We start from the raw sequence: 26,002 nt of genomic DNA on the forward strand, positions 1-26,002 counted from the left end.
TGGAGTAAAAAGGGCATGGGAGGGGAATTGATTGTCCTCTGATCACTTTTGACTCTTAAAAAGGGCATTAAAACTTTCAATTTGCAATCGAACGAGCCCTTACTTCAACATTAGTTTTTTTTTATAGTGTTTAAATAAAATTGATTTTAATGAAGTTTAAATGAATCTAATTAAGGTATTGCAAAAACTTCCTACTCTCAGGAAACTTCCTACTCTTCCTGGAAGAATTCCCACTCTTACTAAAAGCAGTGGTGTCGTACAGTCATTATTGGTGCTGGTTGACAGGTCTAAGCATAGCTCTATGTTTTTTAATTCTTTCGAGATTTGTCACTAAAAAATGCTTCATTGAACTTTTGTGTCAAATGACAAAATATAAAATGACAATGTGGTCAAATGACATTTTTAAAATACTCTTGAGATTTGTCACTCAAAAATGTCTCATTGACCATAGTATTTCGTTACACTTTCCGCTTCACTTTTACTATAGCCTATTTGTTTCTTAAACGATAGATTAGCTTCGAATAAACTTATATTTCGCATAAATAAGGCTACATAATTCGACACACGAGATCACCAATTTTTCTTGAAACCCCAATTTCAAATATTCCCAAAAAAACAAAACACAAAATGAAGCAACAATATTTTACGATTCCTAGTTCTTCAAAGTAAAAATTACAATATTTGAATATAGTGCATGATTATTCAGCGTAACATTTAAACACAAAATTAATTCAGTTGAATTAATTAAAATATTCTGGAAATAAAACCATTCCTTTTTATGAAGTGGAAATATTCCTTAGCTTAAATTTTCGTGATAATATATTCTTGTTATCCTTAAACTATTTTATGATCAATTTTTAAAGTCACAATGTGGTGATACTGATTACCCGCTTCTCAGGGTTTTGCAATTTCCACCATAATTCCTTGTAGAAACACAATAGCCCTGCTCCTTTTGTTTCGAAGAGCGACCCCTCCCCCTCCGTTAAAAAAACACATGTGCAGCAAAAAATAAAATTTGTCTTTTGGGTTCTCAGTCTTTTGTATCTTTCTAAGAATTTAGACTACTATATTTACAAACGAAACTTTTTTGTTGCATTTATTTCTTCTCATTCAGTTAGGTTAGTTTCCAGAACGATCATTTTTATTCAAAAGATCGTATTAATTTCATCATCCTCACAGGAAACAAAGTCTATAGAAGTTTTTACCCAGCTTCACTTTTGGCTTATTTTTACGAGGATAAGCCCCCCTCCCAACTTGTCTGAAATTATACAGCCCCTGGGCACATTTCAGGTGCTTAAGAAGGATAGGAAATGTTTATATGGTGTTCAGATTAAATTGATACTTCGATCAATAATATTACACAAGTCACTATGAAATGACAAAATTAACAAATGACCAAAATAAAACTTATGATTCCCATCGCACCAAGGCCGCATCCACGATTTTTTTTTTTTGGGGGGGGGGACATATAAAGTAAAAAACTTAAAGACGCCCATGAAAAATGTGTTTATATGCATTTCTGTTGCGAGTCCGACCAAAATTCGGGGGGGGGGGGACAAGCCCCTAACTCCCTTCTGAATACGGCCTTATGTTAAACATCGATAATTACTAGTCTTATGAATTGTGGGCCTAATATTTAGTTAAACATAAATGAAGTCAATTATTGAACAGTATTCCTAACAAATTAGACATACAAGGAATTATTGTCAAAGCCATATTCAGGGAGGAATACCCGCTTAGTGTCCCCCACCCACCCCCCCAAAAAAAACTATACGACTAAAAAAATGGAAATAAAATTTGTTGGTGAGTTTTACAAAGGATTTTACCCCCCCCCCATCCCGAACAAAAATCGTGGATATTGTCAACTAATGGGTCAGTAGTAAACTGGGTCAATCTATATTAACTGAATTTTAAAGCATAAATCTTCAAGATTCCGCCAATTAACACCAAAAAATTGTAAGAAGGTTTTTTTTAAAACAACTTTTCGCCAATGTATTTCTGTATAGGTGGCTACAAGATGCTTATTTTGGTTTAATAATCACCTCAAAGGCACCATCAGGGCCAAATTCAGGATTTTTGCTGGGGGAGGACAAAAAAACTTTGAAAAAGCAGCAAAAGTTTAATTAAATGTATTTCTGTTCCTTTTTTTGCTAGTCAGACGAGAAATCTGGGGGGGGGGGGTGGGGTTCAAACGGGATAACTATCCCCCTAGATACAGCCCTGGGCACCATAGCTCCAAGCTAATTAGCCCTTAAATCTCATATGGTTATATTAAGTTTCTTGAACTGTTTCCACTCTCCCGAGCAATTAGAAATAATGCAGATACGTTTTCCCGGACCAACGGCAACATACGAACTCATAATCTTTTCCTTCAGAATTTCGAGTTATTTAAAAAAAACTGTTTGGATCATCTGTTACATCACTTTAATCATTACTCTAGCAAAAAAAAAAAAAAAAAAAAAAAAAAAAATCAAAAACGTACATAGAAAATACTAAGACATTTAAACTATGATTAAAAAGTTTTTCCTAGTATCACAGCGCGGAATATCCATAAAACAAACATAAAAATAGAACACAATCCGGCACCAATACAAAGAAGCACATAGGACTCTACTCTTCATATGAGTAGAAGAGTATTTAACAACTAGATCAAATTGGGTCACACAAAAATTAAAAGGAACAAACAGTGATCTATACAACGTCTTTATATACAGCGAAAACATTTTTGTGCATACTCGTTCAGCGGCAAGAATCACAATAACACGATGTAAACAAATCTTATTTTTGTAGTTTGAATAGGGAACAAAAATTTAAAATACGCTATGACTGAAAGCTGGTAAATTTACAGTTATGATACGAACATATAAAGCTGGGTCAAGCTAAAGAAAACCCATAAATTTATATAAGCAAATTTAATAACGTTATCTCAGAAACAAAGTAGAGATTCGTGACTTTTTAAGTTTCTCAAAATAAGACTTATCTCGTAAAATATGTGCCATTCAATTTTATTAATCTAATATATTAGACGGTTTTAAAGTGACAAAAAAAGACTAAAAACAGTAAAAGTAGTTGGCTATTCATGCTAAAATGATGTGATTTATTAATCTTTCCCAAAAGATCACAAAGACTACGCCAAAACTACTAAAATTATTACTTTTATTTCATTTAAGGTTTAATTAAATTTAGTTCTAAATATTTGTTTAAATCAAAACTTTTGCAAAGCGAGAACATTGCTAAACCTCATAAAGCATGATTAAAACTAAAAATACACGCACTGTTGGCTAAAGGAAGAGTTTTAAAGTGTTAGCCAAACATAGTCGATGGTTTATTGTCAACGTGTTGATATTTATCTATAGGTCAAGGTCGTATCTAGGGGGGGGGGAAATACCCGATTTGGATTTTCCGTCAATTTTTGTCCGAATCGAAAAAACGTAACAAAAATATATATAAAAGAATTTTTGATGCATTTTTAAAAGTTTTATGGTACCCTCCTCCCCCCGGACAAAAATCCTGGATACGCCGTTGCTATGTGTACATAAGAATTTCCTCAAACATTAATAAGAAGGCGAATTACCAGAAATTTGTATGAAAAATAGAATTTGTTACGAAGCAGAATTTGTTTGCAGAAACAGAATTTTTTAGCACGGATAATAAAATTGTTTCTGAGGTTTTATTGAGATAACAATGACAAAATTTGCTAAAAGCATTCGAGGCGAAAATTGTGCCTCTTACACTGTAAGTTATATATATATACATGTATATACATATATACATATATATATACATATATATATATATATATATATATATATATATATATATATATATATATATATATATATATATATATATATATATATATATATATATATATATATATATATATATTAACTACCGTAAATGTCCGAAACAACTTTTTTTTTGTCCTTGGATCTGCGCTGCTATTCATTTTTTTTTCCCAGTTTTATGGAAGGTTTAAAGGTGACAGGTTAGGTTGGATTAGGTTTTTAACCCACTTTTGAGAATATAACCTAATTTAACTTAACCTAACTTTTACCACGAAAGCTTACATAAGACTGAAAAACCCGAGACACAAAGCTAATTGAATCCCAGCGGAGGAAAAGGAATTTCGGACATTCACCGGTGAATGTCGAAATTAACCAGATTTCGAACATTCGCAGTAACATATATACATATATATCCAAATATATATACATAGATACAAACACGTACATCGGAATTTGTTTCGGGAAGGGGGGGGGGAGAGCAAATTCTCGAAATATATTATTCTGTGAGAAGTTCAGAAAATTACGGGAAAATAAAAAAATCATGAGATTTCGTGGGTGGCCCGGTCCCGGACCCCCTATAATATATATATATATATATATATATATATATATATATATATATATATTGGCGTATTCTAACTACCATCATAAAGCAACTAAATTATTCCATAGCAAGCACTAATAAATTCTTGGTGAGCCCGAGAGAGCATTCATAATAATTGGCGAAAAACAGCGATTATTCAAACCATCACCATGAGATGCACTCTTCCGGAATATATATCGATTCTGAAATATGGCAAGTTTATTAGAGCCAAGGTAACAGTACTGGGGCGGTTCTCTTCTAAATTTTAGAATTCCATCATTTGTACAGTCATCAAGGGTCATCTCTAGAATACTGCTCGTTGTTCTATTTCTAATCCTCTTTCCAACAACGCCATCTACCTGGAAAGCTAGATTCATAAATATGGTAAGATATTCAACAAGTAGCAAGCACAATGGAAAAATGTAATGATCTTGAACAGTGGTATAGAAGCATACTCAAATGCAAATTCAATTGTAAAATAGCATAACCGAATCGTAAAACAGTTAATGCTGATAACTGACCTGGTAAGACAGAAAAAGAAAATAAACCCAAGAAACTGAATACATAGTTAAGTTCAGAAGAGGAGAAAGTAAGAGAGAGTGAAAGAAAGATGAAAGGAGATATAAATTTTGGTGACTGAGAAAATGCAAACTCTGAGTTTGAGTGGATACAAATTTTTGGTGAATTTATGTGTGTTATTTAGATATAATATGTAGGCCTAAGGGGATGGGAGGGGGGAGGGTTCGGTCCCAAGAAACTCCTAAAGTCTTATTTTTAAGATCTTTCCAAGATTTCCTAGGGAAAGGCGAGATTTAGGGGTATATTTGAAAAAAAAATATACACAGACTGATTGAGTAATGGATATAAATTAGATCAGGCGCGTATGCAAGGTGAGAGGACTTGGGTCGTAGAACACCCTTTGAATGTCAAAATCTTACAATCTTCCTCAAGACTTTCCAGAATTTCTATACGATTCAAGTAATTTTCTTTAAAGCCCCCCCCCCAAAGATTCTTGTGCATGTGCCAACTAACGCTTTTTCAACGAACAACTTTAATCCCAATCAGAGAAAGTTATATTTTAACAAATTAAGACAATATTTTAGTAATATTGAAAATAAACAATTTTACAAACAGTATTTCTAAACATAAATACGCGTAGCAATATTTGACCTGCCCCTTTTCAAATTACTTCGAAATAAATCTGAAAATAATTCCAGTTTCTTAAACTTCATGCACTTAATCTAAGATAGTGTAATATGTCATATTCAAATGAAACGGGCCCATCTTAAGTAGGAAATAGATTTAGCTTAATTGACGTCAAAAGAGATATATTGGATTATTGCGGTAAGAAGTTTTCTCATTGAATAAACAGATAAAAGCATAATTACATTAACACCTTCAGGGTATCTTATAGTTCACTCACAGCGTATTGCGTCACAATTTTTTGGTTATTATTTATTACGAGGAGTTACCAACTCCCCTTTTATTTATGCGCATTTCCGACTATGATTCGTTCCTCCACCCGCGGGACTCTTCCACCAATGACGAAAAGTTACACTTAGTACTTTACGTGACGCGCTTCAACTATATGTAGACCATATAACCTGGTGTACGTCATTTGTGAAAGTCAGAGGCCCCTGACGCATTAAGCAAGAACTTCGAGCCTGACTTCCTATTAAAATGAAACAAAAACTAAATTTCAAAATAAGAGTCGAATTCATTTGCATTAAAGGATGAAATATTTCCTTCTCTCGAATATCTGAAATTCAACAAAAGAAAAGAAATTTATGAGTTAAATACAAAGTAAACCGTCTTATGTTATCATTATAAAAAAAAAAAAAAAAAAAAAAAAAAAAAAAAAAAAAAAAAAAAAAAAAAAAAAAAAAAAAAAAAAAAAAAAAACATGAAGACATGAAGAGTGAAAACAAAGCTGAGATTTTGATATTTTCTTCGAAGTAGCATTGGAGGGAGAGAGGGGTTACCATTTCACTAAATAGCAATAAACAAAAAAAAATCCAAATTAGGAAAATTAGAGAATAAAAATCTGTTTGAGAAAAGACAATATATATATATATATATATATATATATATATATATATATATATATATATATATGATATATATATTATCATATATATATATATATATATATATATATATATATATATATATATATATATATACATATATATATATTTAGATATTATATTTATATATATATACATATATATATATATATATATATATATATATATATATATATATATATATATATATATATATATATATATATATATATATATATATATATATATATATATATATATATATATATATATATATATATATATATATATATATATATATAGTTTAAACGTATTTCGGGAGTAATGACATAAAAAGGTTATCTTTCGAAAAAAAGATGACAAACTATATAAAAGTGAGCAAAAAATCGACAAAGAAAGTTTTTTTTAAATTTAATTATGCATTTTTCTTCACAGATTTGGAAGTAATGAAATACTTCACAGTATTTGGATACTAACAAATTAGTATCATTTAAATATTTGTAATATACTTTTAATAAATTAATAATATTTCTTATAAATTTCAACACAGATTTAGAATTTAAATTAAATTTGGAATCACACCATTTTTTATGCGGCGGAAAAGATTGGTAGAAATTATACGTGGTAAATAATTTATTAGGCCATACTGCTTTTCCATTTACAAAAGATTAAGCGAGAAAAAATTGTTTAATTTAAAAAATCAGTGACAAAGAATAAAAAATTAACAACGCATTAATTAATAAGAAAGATTCCGAACATTTCAACTCCACAACCGGGAGGCTTAATCAACGAAAAAAGTAAATAGAAATTTTGTTTTTGGTTAAATCATCTGAGAAAAAAGACGAAAAAAACAATATAACAATAGGAATAAACAAAGGAAATACGTGAGATCTGAAGTGAGATTCAAAACCTAAGGCTTTGCTAGCAATTAACATTCATTATGAACTGAGTTAGAACTGATGATAATTATTCTAGATTTTTTTTTGGTTTTTCTTTTTCCTTTTGTACAACAAGTTTTTATTTTTATGTACGCTTATAAATCGTGACCTTACCCACCCAGATAATCTGTGAAAAGAGTATTGGGGTTTAGCGATTTTCCTCTTGGGATTGGGCAATCACACTGAGGTAGTCCACATTCAAGTGCATTTCCTTCATTTTTATGTCATTTTCCTTTTTTCATTCCTGTTTAACTATAAAAAAAAATCCATTTTTTGTTTACTATTGGTAACTACTTTTTTCAAATCCTGACAATCACTTTCTAATACACCTAAGGGTCAACAACCACCATCTAAAAGCGAAACTTGAAATGGTGTTTATTGCCATGCACTTACATTAAATGTCATGCAATAAATGTAAATACCAAGCACCACAACAATCTTGCACCAATCAGTAATAACATGCAGTGAACTACAACACGGTTGAAAAAGAAAAAAAAAATGAATTAACAGTAAAGATTTAAAAAAGGGAAAAACAACGAGATAAATACTTTATTTCAAGGACATATCAGAGATGTATTGAAAATCATCTGATTGCGAGTTCTACGTCCCAACTTTTATTATGCAAGTCTGTTTTTCTACTCTTTTTTTTTTTTTTTATCCGATCTAAACACTGCTAAATTATCTGCAGTTCTACTTCTAATACCAAATCACTACACCACCAAGCCACCCGAGGCCAATATCGCTGCTTACGTTCTTTCTTTATCCCAATCTGCCTAAAACATCTACACCTTCTCATGAAGCTCTGATTTCCTTGACCGCTTCTGTCCCATTCAGGGACAGCCTGCCTTTCAACTGGCCCCAAATGGGAGCCATAAAAAGAAATACACAATCTCTCGCAATATATCATCCATCACACGTAAAATGTGACCTAGCTACCTTTTTTAATCTTTCACTAAAAACTGGGATCGAGCCTTATTTCAAATAAAATGGATCAAATAAAAATGGATCAGCTGTGGTCAGACGAATAAGTACCAAAAAATTTTTTGGGACAATTACAGGGGGTTAATGCCAGATTTGCCTCTCACTCAATCGGACTATCTGTCTTGGCTTTTTCTAGAATCAGCCATGGCTTGATGCCCACAACTATTCCATTTTAATTCAAAATCAACGGAAATTAAAGTTGAATAGTTGTGGGCATCAAGCCATGGCTAATTGTAGAAAAAGCCAAGACAGATTGAGTGAGAGGCAAATCTAGCAGTAACCCCCTTATTCGGACTGAATAAAAATGATGTTAGTTCATTTGTTAATAGATATGTCTATTTATTATCCGTCCATGCGTCATTCCTAGGGCAGAAGAACTAAGGTAGATAGTAAATTTAACAGATTTTTCATGGCTTTTTAAACTGCCCGCGTTTAAGAGCCATACTTGACCATAGCCATACTAATCGCTAACTGGGGAATTACATATGCAAAATGGCTTGGATTTTTAGCAGATTGAATCTGAGATAAATAATGCGTACAAAATCTAAGCGAATAAAAGCCCGGGTGAAGCTATTAGAAAATCCTAAGAGGGTTGTAGCCCCTCTTTTCGGCAACATTCTTACAATTTTAATCGCTTTTATTCTTTCTAGTTTTTCAAACATGCATAATGTGTAACTGCAAATGTCCTCAAGAAGTCTTAAAATACAAATAAACAATTCAAAAATAATTGTGTCATTATTTTCATTGCTAAAACAATAAAAATGTTGAACAATACACAAATAATTCATTAAACCTTGAGATGTTAATTTTATAACCAAAGAATCTGATTTTTTCGATTCCCAACCGAGTCAAAAGACTCACAGGCAAAAGCATCTGTTACAATAAATATTTAGCTGATTTGAGCACCTGAGGAAAATGCTGAACAATACAAAAACAGGTATTGAAAGAGAGAACAGTCTTGAGTGACCACTAGCCCAGGCAGGGGGGACTCAACAATAGCTAAGTAATTTTTATCCATAAAACCACTACATAGCACTCTTCTTGTGTGTTTGTGATGTTTTAAATTGGTAAAAAAAAGGTAAAGGATACGGCATTAGACTTTACAGTCCCTACCGGCGGTGCTGATCTCCGTTTCTTGACTATTCAGCCAGGAAGGGCAATGGGGGGTTGGAGGCAAATCATCCTGTGCTTTCACACACCCTTCCTGTTTACCTTCCCCAGATTTCTCCAGGTACCCATTTAGAGCTGGGTCGACTCTGGCTAAGCTTACAGAGTCACGCCACTGACCCCCGTCCCAAACTGAACAATTGGGTACACTGGGATTGGAACCCGCGTCCTTTCAGACAAAGAATCCCAAATCCAGCGCACCAACCGACTCGGCTAGGACATTGTTTTAATCGGGCGAGGGCTAAAATTGGACAACAGCTCAGGGGCAGACAAAATAAAGAAGGCAGTTTGCATTGTAGCTAGTTGACCAATTTCTAAACCTGTTGGTAATGATTTTAAACATGATGTTCGAAAAGGTGAAGCATGGCCCACTTGAATCAACAGTTTGAAAACACGTTTTGAACAATGTCTAGTGACAAAAATTAGAATGGTGACCATTATTTCAGTTAATCTTCATATGGTAATTCAATAATTTATGGTAATTTCAGAAAAAAGGCTAGATGTCCCTCGAATATGGTGTCGTATCGAAATGAAAAGTGCACCATTCAAAACAACATGGTCGTAAACCTTATACAAGGGAATCAGAGCCCCCACCTTCAACAGTAAGGAAAATCACTATTTTCCATTAGCGGCGATCTTTTTTTCCCCAGAGGTAGCCGTATCGAACAAGTTGTCGTAGAATGGTGAGAGAGGGCTCATTTGACATAAAAGTGCCAAACCTAGTTCCCTTTTTCAGTAACAAAAGGAATCATGTTACAGAAAAGTGGCGTTTTCTGCCATTCTGTCCCACAAAACACAGAATTTGTTCCTCAAAAGGGAGCAAATGGCTGGAAATGTAAATTATAATAAAGCTAATCGATCTATCATGGTAAAAAAGAAAACAAAAACAAAAAAGGTATTCTCCTTCTTATCTTGAAAAACAACTCTAAGGTATGAGAGTGCGTCTAAATTCGGCGTTTTCTTCAAAACCTGGACACAGGTGCTAGTCTACATTAGCTAAGAGCTATTTTAGCTAATGCAGACTGATACCTGTCTTTTGCCTTTCCATCCCAGTTTTCTGGGCTTCATAGAGTCCATTTTCTGTGTTTCATTCTATTATAGCATGCCTGATTTTAATGAGCTGATTACTTCAGCCTGATTTTAATCTCCAAATTCCTCTTAAGGAACTCCTGTTAATTCCTGTTAAGGATTCTTTTTAAGGAACAAAGGTTCTTCTCCTCCGCCATGGCCATACGAATTTGAGCTTTGAGTCGTATTTTCTGTAGGTCAGCAAATTTGTCCTTCCAGATTTCAATTCGTGAGAAAGTCAGTAATAAAAAAATTATGTTATCCATAAAAATTGCCCAGAAATTCAAAAAAACTGATGATTTCAGGGGAACTCGGCCCCAAGACACCCACTCACCTGTTTACACTTCTGGGGGGGGGGTATATTCTCCCAATACGATCCGAAGTTTTCATTAGCAGCTCGTGATATTTTCCTTCACGAAGAAGCCCCCAGTTTTTGCTTCTGTAAAATAGTACTGTAAAATAGAATGATAAAAAATAGAATAGTACTAAAATAGAATAGTACTGTAAAATAGAATATTTAAAAGCTTCTTTATCTTTCTTGGTAAGCCCTGTGCTTGATATAACTCCCAGAAAACGGAACATCCCATCTCCACTTCCTATTTTTTTCAGCATTCTAGCCCGTTTATTTGGCTTCTTTTTTTGCCGTATCCGGAAACAGGAAACTGGAACGGGTGTAACGGTCTACACTATCCAGATTTCCTTTTTCCAGTTCAAGTTTACCAGAAAACGTCGAATGTAAGTGCAGCTTGAGCTGAATACCGGAGTGAGCTCTATTTTTATTCATAAATCGTCCACTGATGATGATATGAATGATGCAGTGATTACCAAGCTTATAGATTAATTATTTACAAATGATAGACCTTCATAGGTAACAAAAAAGATCGTGTCACAGCAAAGTGGGGTTTCTGCCACGTAGTGCCACAAAGCATGAATTGTGGTCCGAAGAGGACAAAAATACCTGGAAATGTAAATTCTACAATACTCAATCGGTATATCAGGGTCTAAAACCGTCAACTGGAAGTTTTGAGGTTCTTAGCGTGAAAAATTAAGAAAATCTCTTTACTACATCTTAGCATGCATCTCATCATTTAGTTCTCATCGTTTTTTTGTTGTTTTTTATTTCTCTGTAACGGCTAGCAGGTTACCGCAAGATCACAGATAAATGTTTAATAGCTTATTTAAAAGCTATTACCTTTCCTTACGTGTCTCTTATAAGTTCGTCTTAATAACTCCATCGTAAAGTTCCATATGATATCTTCGGGAGTGGGAAGGCAAGAATACATACTAATGGTACATATTGGCGTGGAAAGTCGCTTGGCACCAGTTATTGGAGTGGAAAGCCTCGCTGGCGCCAAATGTTATAATGGAGAGCCTCGCGGCCACCACAACTGCACCGTAAATATAGAGTATGGTAATACCCTAGTACGGTATACTCTGTTCCAGGGTATGGTAACGTGATCAAAGGATCAAAAGGGCCAAAGTCTAGGCCAAGGGTGCCACCACCTGGGTCACCCCTAATATCTCTAGCTATCTCTTTGGAGGGTAAACGGGCCCCCTGTCAATATACTAATGACGGTATTTCTCGTGAACTACTTTTCCTATCCTGCCTGAGTTCCTGTAAAAATAATCAACACGGGTGTAGAAAATAGATCACACGTATTTTGCCAAAAGTCCCTTAAAAACAAAATCTATATACTCGGAAGACAGACTCTCTAATTGAAGTCTCAATGCAGACTCAAAACTAAATTACTAGTTCTATACAACGAACTTGCCGTTGGGGTGGACCTTAGATTAGCCCTGGCCAAGCCGCTAAATTAAAGTTCAAATCCCTGGCTTCTTTTGAACAATTTTGGGCGAAGTTCCTCATATACGTAATAAATTGACTATAAAAAAAATTGTTTTTTTATTTAATTTCTGATCATTTTAAAATAATGCTGGGAAATCCAGCACCCCCTTCATGGAAAATTCCCTTCCCCCATGAAAAATTGCTCCATGGAAAGATTCTCCCACGTAATCCTCTCCCCTAAACCCCCCCCACACACACACACACCAGAAAGATTCCCCCTGAAAAGGTCTGTATACTTCCCAATAACCAATACTATATGTAATCAATGGGCAAGTTCATAACCTTAAGCCGTTCCCCCGGGACTGCGGGGGATCAGGTCATCCTCAAAGACAAAGTTACTAGATTTTTCGACTATGCTGAAAAAAATTGGCTTTCTAAAAAATTTGATCGGGTGACTTTGGGAAAAAAGTGAGCGTAGGAGGGGGCCTAGTGGCTCTCCAAACTTCTTGGTCACGTAAAAGAGCCCTAGAACTTTTAATTTTCGTTTGATTGAGACCTCACACGATATTCTAGGACCACTGAGTCAATAAAATCATCCCTGAAAAAAAAAAAAAAAAAAAAAAAACACGCATCCGTGATCTTTTTTCTGGCAAAAATACAAAATTCCACATTTTTCCAGATATGAGCGTAGATATTGAAACCTCTATATCAGGGTACTCTGATCCGCTGAATCTGATGGTGTGATTTTCATTAAGATTCTATGACTTTTGGGGGGGTGTTTCACCCTTTTTTCGAAAATAAGACAAATTGTCTCTGGCTCGTAACTTTTGATGGGTGAGACTAAACTTGATGGAACTTGTATATCTGAAATTAGCACAAAATCCAATTCTTTTGGTGTATCTATTGGTATTAAAATTCCGTTTATTAGAGTCTCGGTTACTATTGAGCTGGGTTGCACCTTACTTACAGTTCAATTTTTTTCCAAATTAATTTTATCTAAGGACCCAAATCTTTACATTCGCAAATAATAACAGAAACCATTAGGTATAAATATATTTTTGTGCGTCTAAAATCCGAAGCACAACAAAAACAGACGAATTATGTGAAAAAATGAAAAAAATTACAGACAAATCATTAAAATTTTGACCTGTGTGTAAGAATAATCAATTAAATATTTATCAAATAATTAAATGATTCTCAAGAAAGAACTAACTTTAAGAAGATCGTCTACTCCCAAGCACAATACCTTTTGTATTTACCACTCTAAAAAATTTTACTTCCCATCCCCTAGAAAATTTTTACTCCTTTAAAGAAGGAAAAAATAGAGTTGATGGTTTCCACTCAAGGTCAATATATCCAACGAAAAAAAATATATTATTGAGAATTGCTGGTATGGCTTTAAGGAGACATTTTTAACTGTCAAAAAATTTAGGATCAGTTAATTATGTAAAAATGGATCAGCAATTAGACCACGAATTAAAGATGGAACAGAAATTTAAGAAATGGAGTGTCAAAAATGTTGCAAAATTTAACGTCATTCCTGAAGTGAAATTTTGCAGTAATTTTTGATCGCTATGCACAGTAAAGTTTAAAACATCTACGCAAGCTACTAAGGAGAATAAGCCACATAAATTGATAATATAAAAAAGATTTATTAGTAAAATAATATTTAGAAATACTGCTTTAAGGAAAAACAGCTCTGGCTAAACGAAAAGTAGATTTTCCCAAAATGGAATTGGAGGATGTAAAAAGAACGGTTCAAAGGAAGAGAGATTTAGTGGAAGGAAAACCAGCTCGGGCTAAACGAGCTTTAAGCGAAAACTAGCTTTAAGGAAAACCAGATCGGTCTAAACGAAAAGCAGATTTTCCCAAATGGAATTGGAGGAGGTAAAAAGAACGGTTCAAAGGAAGAGAAATTTAGTGGAAGGAAGGTACGAATTGACGTCTAAGTTCTTATTAATCAAAACACAAAAGTTATCCATGGTCATTTCTGGATAACCATGTAATGTGTTGTATGGTATATAACATAGTATGTTAAAGTAATATTTTTTTTTATTTGTGATACACAAAAAAAATTTATTATGGTTTCTAAACATAAGTGATTTTGCCCCTTCTCCCTAGCAAACTCTCTAAACGGCTTGGTAAACAACCAACAAAAAATCGTAGAAAAATAGCAATCTAAAACCTAAAAGTAAAAACTAAAAGACAATCTAAGGAGAACCAAGGAAAAATTATTTAAACCTATCCAAGGAAAACCAAGAAAAAATTATCGAAACTTATCCAAGAAAACCAAGGAAAAACTATCAAAATCTATCCAAGGGAAACCAAGGAAAAACTATCTAAACCCATCCAAGGAAAACCAAGGAAAAATTGTCTAATAAACATATCCAAGGAAAACCAAGAAAAAATGATCTAAACATTCCCAAGGAAAAGCAAGAAAAAATGATCTTAACCTATCCAAGGAAAAGCAAGAAAAAATGGTCTAAACCTATCCAAGAAAACCAAGGAAAACCAGGGAAAAATGATCTATACCTTTCAAAGGAAAACCAAGAAAAAATTATCTAAACCTTTCCAACGATAAACAAAGGAAAAATTATCTAAACCTATCCAAGGAAAACCAAGGAAAAATCATCTAAACCTATCCAAGGAAAACCAAAGATAAATCATCTAAAACTACCCAAGGAAAAACTGATCTGACCAAGGGAAAATGCAGGAAAAACTTCGTCCCCCCTCCCGCAGAATCCAATTGATAAATTATCAGAATTGAAATCCAAATTGCTGAATTTCTAGGGTATTAGAGCCAGCAAGCTGCTACCCCGACTGGTCCATTTCTTCAATAAACTGTTTTCATATTTTTTTTTTTTTGCACACAAAACCCATCATCATTTTTCTCTAAAAACGTTTCAAATCCTTAACTAAATGTCACTAATAATCGGTGGGAATAATCTTTAGGTAGATCACAGAAACAAAATGTATGACAAATTGTAAGTAAGAATCCAGCAATAAATTATTGCATGACTAATACCTAAATATATGCTCTCACCATCCAGCTATATGAAGAGTGTGTCAAATGATGAAAGGAGAACATGAAAAATGTTAAATATGTCAAGATAAAAGCCTCAGTCTTTTTAAATATGTAGTTCCATTTTAAAGACTTAACTTAATCTTTTTGGCTAACGTATAATCACTGGCGGGTCCAGGTAAGCCAGGGGACCCCAACCCCACCAAAAATTTTTCCGCCACCCTCATTCCTTGTTTTTTTTTCTGATTTTACTCTTTTTCAAAATAAATTTGTCAAGTTGGTCAATTATTGTAACATTGTACCCCCCCCCCCAATTATTTTGCTTTTCCGCCCCCTTGTCACATTGCCCCCCAAGGTTTTGCTCCAGACCCACCTTTGCGAAACATGATAAATTTGGCGGGTGCCCATTCACAATGAGCTTTTGCAAAGACCAAAATTTTGCTAGCGCAAATTAGGGCCAATCAGTTTTTCATGGGATCTTCCGACTGGCTCAAATCAGCGTAAAATTTCATTGTGGATGGAACTTAAGAGGAAGCTAACGGGTGATGGAAAAGGGAGGTAAGGGGTGAAGTTTATTTGGTGAAAAATAACAGAGTTGTAGACAAAAAAGAGTTAAAATGACGAGCTTCCGACTCGTTCTAACGATCAAAATAAGAATGTTGCATAACATTTCTTTCCATTACTTGATTCTGTCTGGCACTTATGATATAGTCAAAGGTCTTTTTTTCCTGACAAGTTTAGTCAAGACAACTTCAAATCACCTTAATCAATACAAAATGATTAATAGTTCCCCAATAAACTTGCAAAAAACTTTAACACTAATATATTGACCCCTAATTCCCCTTACGTTCCCCTCCCTTCCCTACAAAGCTATACTGAAATTTATTCATAACATCAGGCCAAGTAAACGAATTAGAAAAAAAAGCATTAATGAAAAGCTCTAAAACCCCAGCTCATTAACAGGTATTTTAACTCAGTTACTAATTATATAACAAAATATTTCAATTTTTTCTCGTGTACCTTAATTTTAAAGTCACCGCTTTACTTCTTCTGGGTGTCTGTTCCACTATTAATTTGACTTGTTTGTTTTACCTATGTTTCAGACAATTTTATAATGGACGTATTTTATTTTAAGATACTTTTCCTAGCTATCAAATATTCTAGCTAATAATATGTTGTACTTAAATACTCGCAGAAGTAGAACTAGATTTTATTTATTTACTTAATTAGGACTGAATGTCCGATATAATGGACATCCAGAGAATAAGACAGGACGCGACCTGAAAAGAATAGTAAGTGCTTTCGAAATTTTCGAGCCGATTGAGCTGTCTAACTGTTCTCATTTAGTCTGGTACTCTAAAGTAAGTATGCTCTATATGATCTTCATAAGATTTGCATAACTTGAGCGGTAGAAAAAAAAATACAAGCTTAAAAAAACAACAAAAAGAACTATTATTTGTGCCATTGTAGATAAAAAGAATAAAAAAGACGACATTTCCACAGTAATGGCATGCAGGAACAAGAAGGGGTGAAAACTAAAAACAAACCAACCATTAGCGCTTTCTCAATCCTTCTGATTGGGTTTCTTCTGGGAGCTAAAGGCAAAAATTAAAAGTATAATAAGAACCATAGTTAGAAGTTAAATAAGCAATTATCATTTAGTTCTTCTTTATTCATTACAGATAATCCGCTTTTTGATTATCTTTATTGATTCTCAATTAGATTAGAAAAATCGTAGTTGTAGTAGTTTTTTGGTTGAGAACTGACGTAAAAAATAACTTACTTCCCAAAAACTTACTCCTGAACTAAACTGCGAGTTGAATATTCTAGAAATTATAACTACATGAGCACCGGCAGGGGGGACCTTGTCCCCTGGAAATTTGGGACTATAAAAGTAATTATAAGGAAATCAAAGGAAAGAGAGCAGAAACTGACTTCCCAAAAACTTACTCTTGAACTACACTGCGAGTGGAATATTCTAGAAATTATAACTACATGGGCACCGGCAGGGGGGACCTTGTCCCCTGGGAATTTGGGACTATAAAAGTAATTATAAGGAAATCAAAAGAAAGAGAGCAGAATGGGGAAAAAATATTAAAAAATTGGGTGTTGTCCCATTGTTGGCTGCCTGCCAATGGATTTTGACCATTAATAAGGAGAATAAGAGTTCTAATTTGTGACTGAGTGACCCCTTTCGAGTTTTCCACAAACATTTTTCTGTATGATTTGATTGGAGCACCGGAAAATTCAAAATTCAAATCAAAGATTCATCGTAAATATGTATTTGTTTATTAGTAATTAGTGCATTTATTAGTACACAAGAAAGTTCGTATAATTATAGAAAACACAGGGAAAACAACTTAATAAGGATCAATTTCGATAAAAATGTGCCGTCAAATTTTGCTCGCATTGCAAGAGCACCCATGGGCTGATAAATGAAGCCACTATAATCAGAAATGTTTCCCCTGAACGGAATACTGTGAATACTGTGAATTTCTGTATTTTCCCTTTAAATGGATACGTTTTTTATGTTTTATTATCATTTTTTTTTCCAGTAGTTGTCACTATGAAAAAGATTTAATTTCTTTTTTCAGTTATAAAGTATAAAGGTGTCAAAAATATTGATTTTGGTATCCAAAATTAAATTGAAAAATCTGATTTTCTAGATCTTAGTTTTAATGTTTTACTTTGAACAAACTACTTTGATAATGCGTTACTTTTTATAAAGCACTGAGTTTAAAGGCACTAAATATTTTGGTGTTTGATACCCAAGTTTGATAACCATTGCTCAACAGAACTGAATGCTGTGGGTTTATATCTTAGTTTTGTAAGTAGGCTATTATTTTGTGTATTTTTTGCAATTACTTATTTTTTTTATGTTTATATACTTTTACTCTAATTGCAATACTTTTACCATTGTCTTTAGAAAAATGTTAGTCTCTAACCTTCACGAGATAAAGAAAAAAAATGAGTTTTTCAACTGAAAATGCGGAACAACGTTAAAACTTAAAATGAAAAGAAATTATTACGTATATGAGGGGGGTTGCCCCTCTTCAACACTTTGCTCTTGACGCTATAGTTTTTCGGTACTTAAAAAAAAAAGTTACTTATTGTTCTAATTAAACGATCCTTGAGTCGTTTTTAAAGAATTCGGACAAAATTTAAACTTTAATGTAAAGAGCGAGGTGTTGAGGAGGGGGACAACTCCCCTCATATACGTAACAATTCCTGTTCATTTTAAATTTTAATATTGCTCCTTACTTTCAGTTGAAAAAAACTCGTTTTTTTGTTTAATTTTTGATCGTTTTTTAAATGACACCAGGTTCTACCTGGTGTCACCTTCCTGGTGTACACCTGGTGTACACTGGATACCTGGTTCTACCTTCACGGAAAAATTCCCTTCCCTATAGATATATCCTCCAGATAATTCAACTCTGGCAAAAATTTAGCCCCGACAATTACCCTTAACATCTCTATGTGTAAAATTGTACCAATAAAGAGAAAGCAAGACATATAAAGAAATTTCGTACAGGAATTTTGGCAAATTCACCCAGTGTAAAATTTTCCCTGAAAAGTTCACCCCCTGGAAACTTCCCTATGCGTGGAAAATTCTCCCAGCAGAAAATTTGTCCTCCTCTCCCACTCGTAAAATATATACACACTTCCCAATAAAAAAATAAAACGATGGGCAAATTTTATAATTTAAAAACCTTTCTCCAGTTTTACTGACAATACTACCCAAATAAGTGCAGATATCTTTTTGAACAATATTTCCGTTACCCAACATCACCTCTTCATTTTCATTTAAAAACGGATAAGAATATTCAATTTGAAGAAGAAATAAATATTAATTAATTTCGAATCAAATCTTTCACCCTGAACTTTATCTAGTCAAAAGTGAGTGCACTTTGAGATTCGTTTGACGTCAGTTGCTTCATTTTATAAGAAAAGTCAGTTAAAACAAACGTTGGGAATCTGTCAATTTAGAGTTGGTTGTCATGGTAATAATTTGTTATAAAAAAGAGCACCATTCCTAATAAATTCTCCAGAAATCTGTAAAGCTTATCTTCTATGAAATAGTAAGTTGTAAACGTAAAGAGCAACTAAAACTCATTGAACCGCGCAGAAGAAGCTCAATTTTTCGTTTTAAACTTAAAAAAAACTATCTCAATCTCATATAATACTCTCATTCTCTCTCTCTGATAGCATTATATTCCATCTCTCCAAATTTATTATATATATATATATATATATATATATATATATATATATATATATATATATATATATATATATATATATATATATATATATATATATATATATATATATATATATATATAGATATATATATATATATATATATATATATATATATATATATATATATATATATATATATATATATATATATATATATATATATATATATATATATATCTGGCACGTACGCAGGGGGGGGCCTTCGGCCCCCCCCTCCCCCCGTAATTTTGTGAAATGTTTAATTTCCCCATGGTTTCTTGGGATTTCTGGCAAAAGTAAGACATTTATTAAGAATCTAGATACATGTGTGAAGCCTTTTTTTTTGGGGGGGGGGAGATTTTACAGCATGCAATTATCCGGTCAAGTCACTGCCCAATTATTAACCCATTTTCTGTCTAACTTTTTACCCTCTTTGAAGTAATTAGCAATTGTACTGTTATTTCTTTTTGTAAAGAGAGTTTGCTTTCCACAGCAAAATACAATTATCCTTGATATTAAGGTGTTTATCCCCCCTTTTCACGATAAAGTACAGCTTTTAATGGATCAATTTTGGAAACTATCATTTTTCATTAAAATCTACGTTTTTGCAATAGGAGAATTACCCCCCCCCCCCACAGCACCCATATTGCACTGTTAACCCAAAAATTTCCCTTTCAGTGGGATATAATAGGTTAATCACTGTTCTAAATCGCTATGAACACAACCTGAGCCTAAAACGTACTTTTGAGGCTTCAGTCTTCTTCCTCCTTCCGCTACAATACTACATATTAAAGTTAATCTGTATTTTCCAATATACGTGGTTTTTGCATTACTAAATAAAAAAAGTGCTACTTTATATCTGTTGTTTCGAAGGTTTTGCCCCCCCCCCTGAAAAAAAAAATTCCTGTGTACGTGCCTGATATATATGTATATATATTTATTTATTTTAAAAACTAAGAGATTTTTCGGCAGTGTACAAAAGCTAGTGTCTCGGGTATTTCAAATGTTTAACTACACTTATGTAGGAGATGGGTTTTACTTAAATTAAAACGATTTTACAGCGATAAAAGTTGCGTAGAACCCAGCGATCGCGAACATTAACACAACCGCCCAAGACGCTAAAACCGTTAAAACAATACTACGCCGTAACCCTTAAAACAAAGGGTAACTAGTTTGTTTAAAACAAACTACTACGCCGTAAAACCTTTCACAGCAGTAGAACTTAAGGCTTTACGTTACATTTTGTGACATTATGAAGCAAACGTTCGTAACGTAGAAATTGCCAAATAGATTCAAGTTCATCATACTATTCTACGTCACGTAAGTTTGAGTTATGTTATGAAAAAGTGAACGTAGTAGCAATAAAATGAATCTTCCGGATGAATAAACTATTTGAAAATAAATCCATATTTTTTTAGAAAGCCTTTAACGCTTCATGAACTTGAATCTCCATCTTCATTCCACATTTTGAATAGTTTGCTAAATGATGATTGTGACGACTTTATGAGACGATTATAATATTTCATGGATAGTTACGTTAACATATCGTAGAAGAACTTGTTTAAGTGTGAAAGATTATACAAATAAACTTAACTATTTAGCATAGAATCACGTACAGTCTGAAAGCCACTTAAAGTGTAATAGTTATTGATAATAAAGAGCAAATTTTTAAGGAGAAGAAGGTAACTCTTAAAAAAGTAGTTAATAAAATATAATTATCAAAAACGTTAGACATATAAACTTATATTGAAGCCATTCCCTCCTCAATAGCCATTGACTTTCCTACCAAATCTTGGATTTGAAAAATAGCAAAAAACAGGTGCCCCCCACGCTCTAGCTACTAGGGTGCATTAATTAGTGTAATTAATCTAATTAATTAATCTAAGTGTCGAAGCAGCATGCTTTGTGAGTCTTATAAATTTTGTCTTTAATTCAAAGCTTCATACGTTTCCTATATATTTCGGCGAAAAAATTACCCTTGCATGATTATCATCTCATGAAAGATTATTTTTCTTTATATCTTTGTGGAGGTGGGGGGATGGAGAATTTTGACGAATCAAACTAATCTGTTTGTCATCACTATGTGATCAACAAAACAAAAAACGTTTGTTTCTTTAGTTTTGGTTATTAACTGATATTGCCGGGTTAGTCTTAACGTTATTATTGTTTTTTAATATTTTTACAACCAAATCTAATTTTACATCCCAACATTCTAGTTTTAAAATCCAAGAACGTGTTACCTCTTAGTAAAGGTATTAATTCCATATATCCTTCATATATTTAACTAAAAAAAATTTAAACGCTCTTGAAAATAAAAGCAAAAGGCGACGTCTGGATTTGAAAAGAACAGATATTATCCTGCATATTATTGGGGTTGGCGAGCCCCTAACAGCCCTCCCCTCCTCTTCGCGCTAACGTTTGAGCATTGCTTCTCTGAAAGTATCTAAGAACATAAGTACATTTTGAACATTCAATCATCTGCAATTGCTTTATTTGCCGATTCTCTTTTAAGAGGTCTGAAATGATAATTTAGTAAAAAAAAAAAAACGAGATCTTTCGGGCTCGAACCATTGGGATAAAAAAGAGCCAACTTTTCATCCCCGTATCATACCGTGAAGGAATGTGCATCTCAATATGAAGGCATACTTAAAATTTATAATTAATTTAGGACTCTACATAGAATTTGCTATAATTTTTAGCTAGATCTTTAAAATTTTTTTTGTCTATTTCAGTCTTAAAACGTACCGAATTCTTTTATGATGACCCCAAATATTACTGTCTACTGAGAATTACTGGTCAGTTACAAGCAAAAGAATAAATAGTCTACTAGATAATAGGCAAGATTTTTTCCCAGATGAGGACAATTACCATCCAATGTCCTCAATCTACTCTTATCTCAAATATAAATAGGAAACATATGGGTCTTCCATGTTCCTAGTGGCTTCAAGATTTTATCCGATGCAACTACAGAGCAAGGGGTATGGGAAGCTGAACTTAGCGCACTCAAATTCATTTAAAAGGGTTTACCCGTGTAAATAATCGAGTGCTAAATTTTTCTAATTTGTTTGAACTTTTCAATGACCATTTTGTGCTTGACAGATTTCTTGTTTGATTAATTTTCCGCATTTATTTAGCTGTATTGGTTGCTTCTGTTTTGTTTTCTATTACTTTGACATAAGAAAGCAATTCGACTCTATTAGAGCTTGGGATTTCTTTTAGATTCTATTAGAGCTATTTTTTCACTCTAGTCTTTTACACACTCATTTTTTTTTCAGTTATCAATACCTCTGATCGTTTCTCTTATATTTTTGACTTGAGTTACGTTTTTGATTCCAAACGTTTTAACTTTTACATTATTTGACCTGAGATACAAATTTGACATTTTTTTTTTAACTTGTGATAGTTGTTTGTTAAAAAAATTTATTATCTTATCTCCCCCTCGTTTCCCTCCTTAATTGTGAGACGTTCATTACTAGTTTTTGGACACACATTTTGCAATGTTATATTTTACTAATATATATTAGTTTTTTTTTTTACCATTTTTATATTTCACAGATTTCCCGTTTGATTAATTTTCCACATTTGTTTAGCTGTCTTGGTTGTTTCTGTTTTATTTTCTTTGACTTTGACATAAGAAGCCAATTCAACTCTATTAGAGTTTGGGATAGACTTTTGAGAATAAATGTAATTGTACCTTAACAGGAATTCAAACTACTAACGGCACAGAAAGTGTAGCATCATTCAGGAGAGCTAGACAAATTTAAAAAAAGATCGATTTAGAATGATTAAAGATTAAATTTCCATTTTAAGCCTATTTGGACCCAACCTGATATTTTTGAAAGTGAAGTGCTTGGTTCTTGCAGCTTTGGCTCAATACAAAGCAGTCTGCACAGTCTGCTTAGTCTGTGCAGTCTGCTTAGTCTGCACAGAATAGATTAGCTAAACACAAACGCAAACCAATATTCTATTGTACCTTTTGGCAAAAATGCTTCTTCGATCTTTGGCTCAATACAAAGCAAAAGCAAAAAGGGGTGATTATTGATGGATACAAAACGAGCTTAATTTGTAATTATTAAAATTCAGGTTACATTTAAAGGCCTAAGTTGATTTGGATCCAACGCCAAATTTTCAGAAAGTAAGCAGAATGGGTCTGGCAGTCTTGCTGGCATAGCAGTCAATTCTACTTCAGTTTGTCACTTTAGCAGCCTTGGTCTGGATTAGCCAATAATTGTGGTTATATTAGCCTGGAGAAGACAGTCCAGCTAAACAAATATGTACGCAAATATCCTATTATGTCTTCTGCGGAATTACTTTTTCGATCTTTGGCTCAATGCAAGGCAAAAGAAAGGATAAAACTAGTATATAATGATTCTTTTGAGGATTTTATAAATAACTTCATAATTTTGCTTTCAAACGCTAGATGGCTGGACTTTAGTTTCTCCAAAAAAGAAAACATAGAACAAAGATAAATCGAAGCAAGTGAAAAAAAGAAAGAAATGTAAAAATTTCGGACAAGACCTCTGCTCAGCCGCAGTGGCGTCGATTCTCAAAGACTTGGCGAAGGAGGGTGAAATTTTCAATGAAAATTCCACCCAAAAACGTATTTTTTCAAAATCTAACGCGGAGAGGGAGGGGGGGGGGGGAAATTGAGTTGGTAGCGAGTCCATCAGTCGAATAAAACGGAAACTTTCTTTGGGAAGTTAATAATTCACGATAAAGCTCAATCAAATTAGGTCTATTATATACCTCATGTTTTTGACAGACCAGTTTAAATGCCTGTCAATCATTCAACCGACTTGGAGTCAATTAGTCAATCAGCAGTGAGTCAGGGGCGTCGTTTCGGGGGGTGGGCAGTTCCCCCAATAATTTGGTGAAAAACTACGATATAGCCCATGCCCCTTGACTATCCAGATATGGAGCCCGCTAGCCCCCCCCCCATTTAAAAAGCTGGAGCTATTCCCCTACTTGTCAATAAAAAAAATGATGATAACTTTCTTGGGAAATTAATGCCCCATAGAAAACATCCGTCAATATGACCGTAAAAAGTTTAACTTGGAGAGAAACCTACAAAAGTTAGTTGCAAACCAACTCTGATAGCCCAGGGATATCTGAGAAAGGGCAGAAAATAAATCTATTTTCTTACTTCAAATAAACTTTTTCCATTATTAATGTTGTGGTATAATATCATGGTTTTCCCGATGTAGAGCTCATTTTCAAATTATTTGTCTTTCAATACGCAGCACTTAGCCTGTTTACAGGCATGGTGCTTTCATGGTACTTTCATTGTGCCTTTTCGCTCTTTCTTTTCATAGTCTAACTCTTGGAGACTTTGGTCAATTGACCACGTACAGTGATCAATTCAGCAACTACAGCCTTTGGTTTAATCCAGTGCTTCTTTCCCACAATACTATAATTGCTCAAAATACTATAATATTATAATTGCTCACAATATTACAATATTCACAATATCACAATAACCTCAATCCTATAATCGCTCACATAATTATAATTGCTCACGATAATATAATTGCTCACAATATTATAATGTCAAAATTGCCCACAGTATTATAATTGCTCACAATAATATAATTACTCACAATATTATGATATTATAATTGCTCACAATATTACAATATCACAATATTATAATTGCTCACAATATTGTAACAGCCCTCAATTTTATAATATTATAATTGCCTACAATGTTATAATACTATAATTGCTCACAACATCACAATATTCACAGTGTCACAATATTATAATTGTTCACAGATTATCCCACAATAGCTTTAATTATAATTTTCATGTGAACACCAAGAGCCTAAAACTACCTTTTTTCTGTATTTAATGAAATGCAATAGTTTTCAGACTTTAACTCTTCAGCTGATACTTCAGAAAAAAGTAGGAAGTATGAAACGTAGTTAGAAAGTAAGAAATTTTATAATATTTGGATATTTTTGTTCGAAGTTCTTACCCTTGACAAGACTGTTCTCAAGATTCAGTACTAACGAGGTATGTAAATACAGAATACTTCTCCTTAACAAAAGTCGGTATTTTTCTATTCAACAGCCAGGATTAGACAAGTTGGTGTTATTGGATTGTGGTGATGTTTCAAATATGTTTCTATTTCAGCAGCTCATCAGTCAGACGGCAGAAAATTCTGGATCGAGTGAACCAAACCCCTAAGAAATTGACTCGATGAGACAAATTTAATATATTGGTCTTTTGCTCTGGCGTTCAGTGAATAAAGTACGATTTTGTTTGTAAATGCATATTTTCCTCCATTTTTTTAGGGAATAGATAGGGTCTATGTGAAGGATAGCTAATATAACTAGGAAATATTCACCTCTGTTATTGTTGT

The 26,002-nt window shown here is 33.3% G+C and overlaps 1 protein-coding gene across 10 annotated transcripts in view; it reads right to left on the bottom strand.

Moving 5' to 3' along the window:
* Nucleotides 1-511: 511 nt before the first annotated feature.
* The window catches only part of LOC136031654 (centrosomal protein of 290 kDa-like), a 182,882-nt gene continuing 157,391 nt past the window's right edge, over nucleotides 512-26,002 (bottom strand). For 6 of the 10 annotated variants that reach the window (XM_065711315.1, XM_065711317.1, XM_065711318.1 and 3 more), the window contains one exon: nucleotides 512-4,730. In XM_065711315.1, coding sequence (XP_065567387.1) covers nucleotides 4,467-4,730 — 264 coding nt within the window. In that variant the 3' untranslated portion in view covers nucleotides 512-4,466. Of the gene's footprint in view, nucleotides 4,739-16,950; nucleotides 16,995-26,002 lie in introns of all 10 variants that reach the window. The other 4 variants (XM_065711322.1, XR_010618552.1, XM_065711321.1 and 1 more) reach the window with 4 other exon arrangements.

The sequence above is a fragment of the Artemia franciscana genome, chromosome 10, assembly GCF_032884065.1.
Source record: "Artemia franciscana chromosome 10, ASM3288406v1, whole genome shotgun sequence".
NCBI lineage: Eukaryota > Metazoa > Arthropoda > Branchiopoda > Anostraca > Artemiidae > Artemia > Artemia franciscana.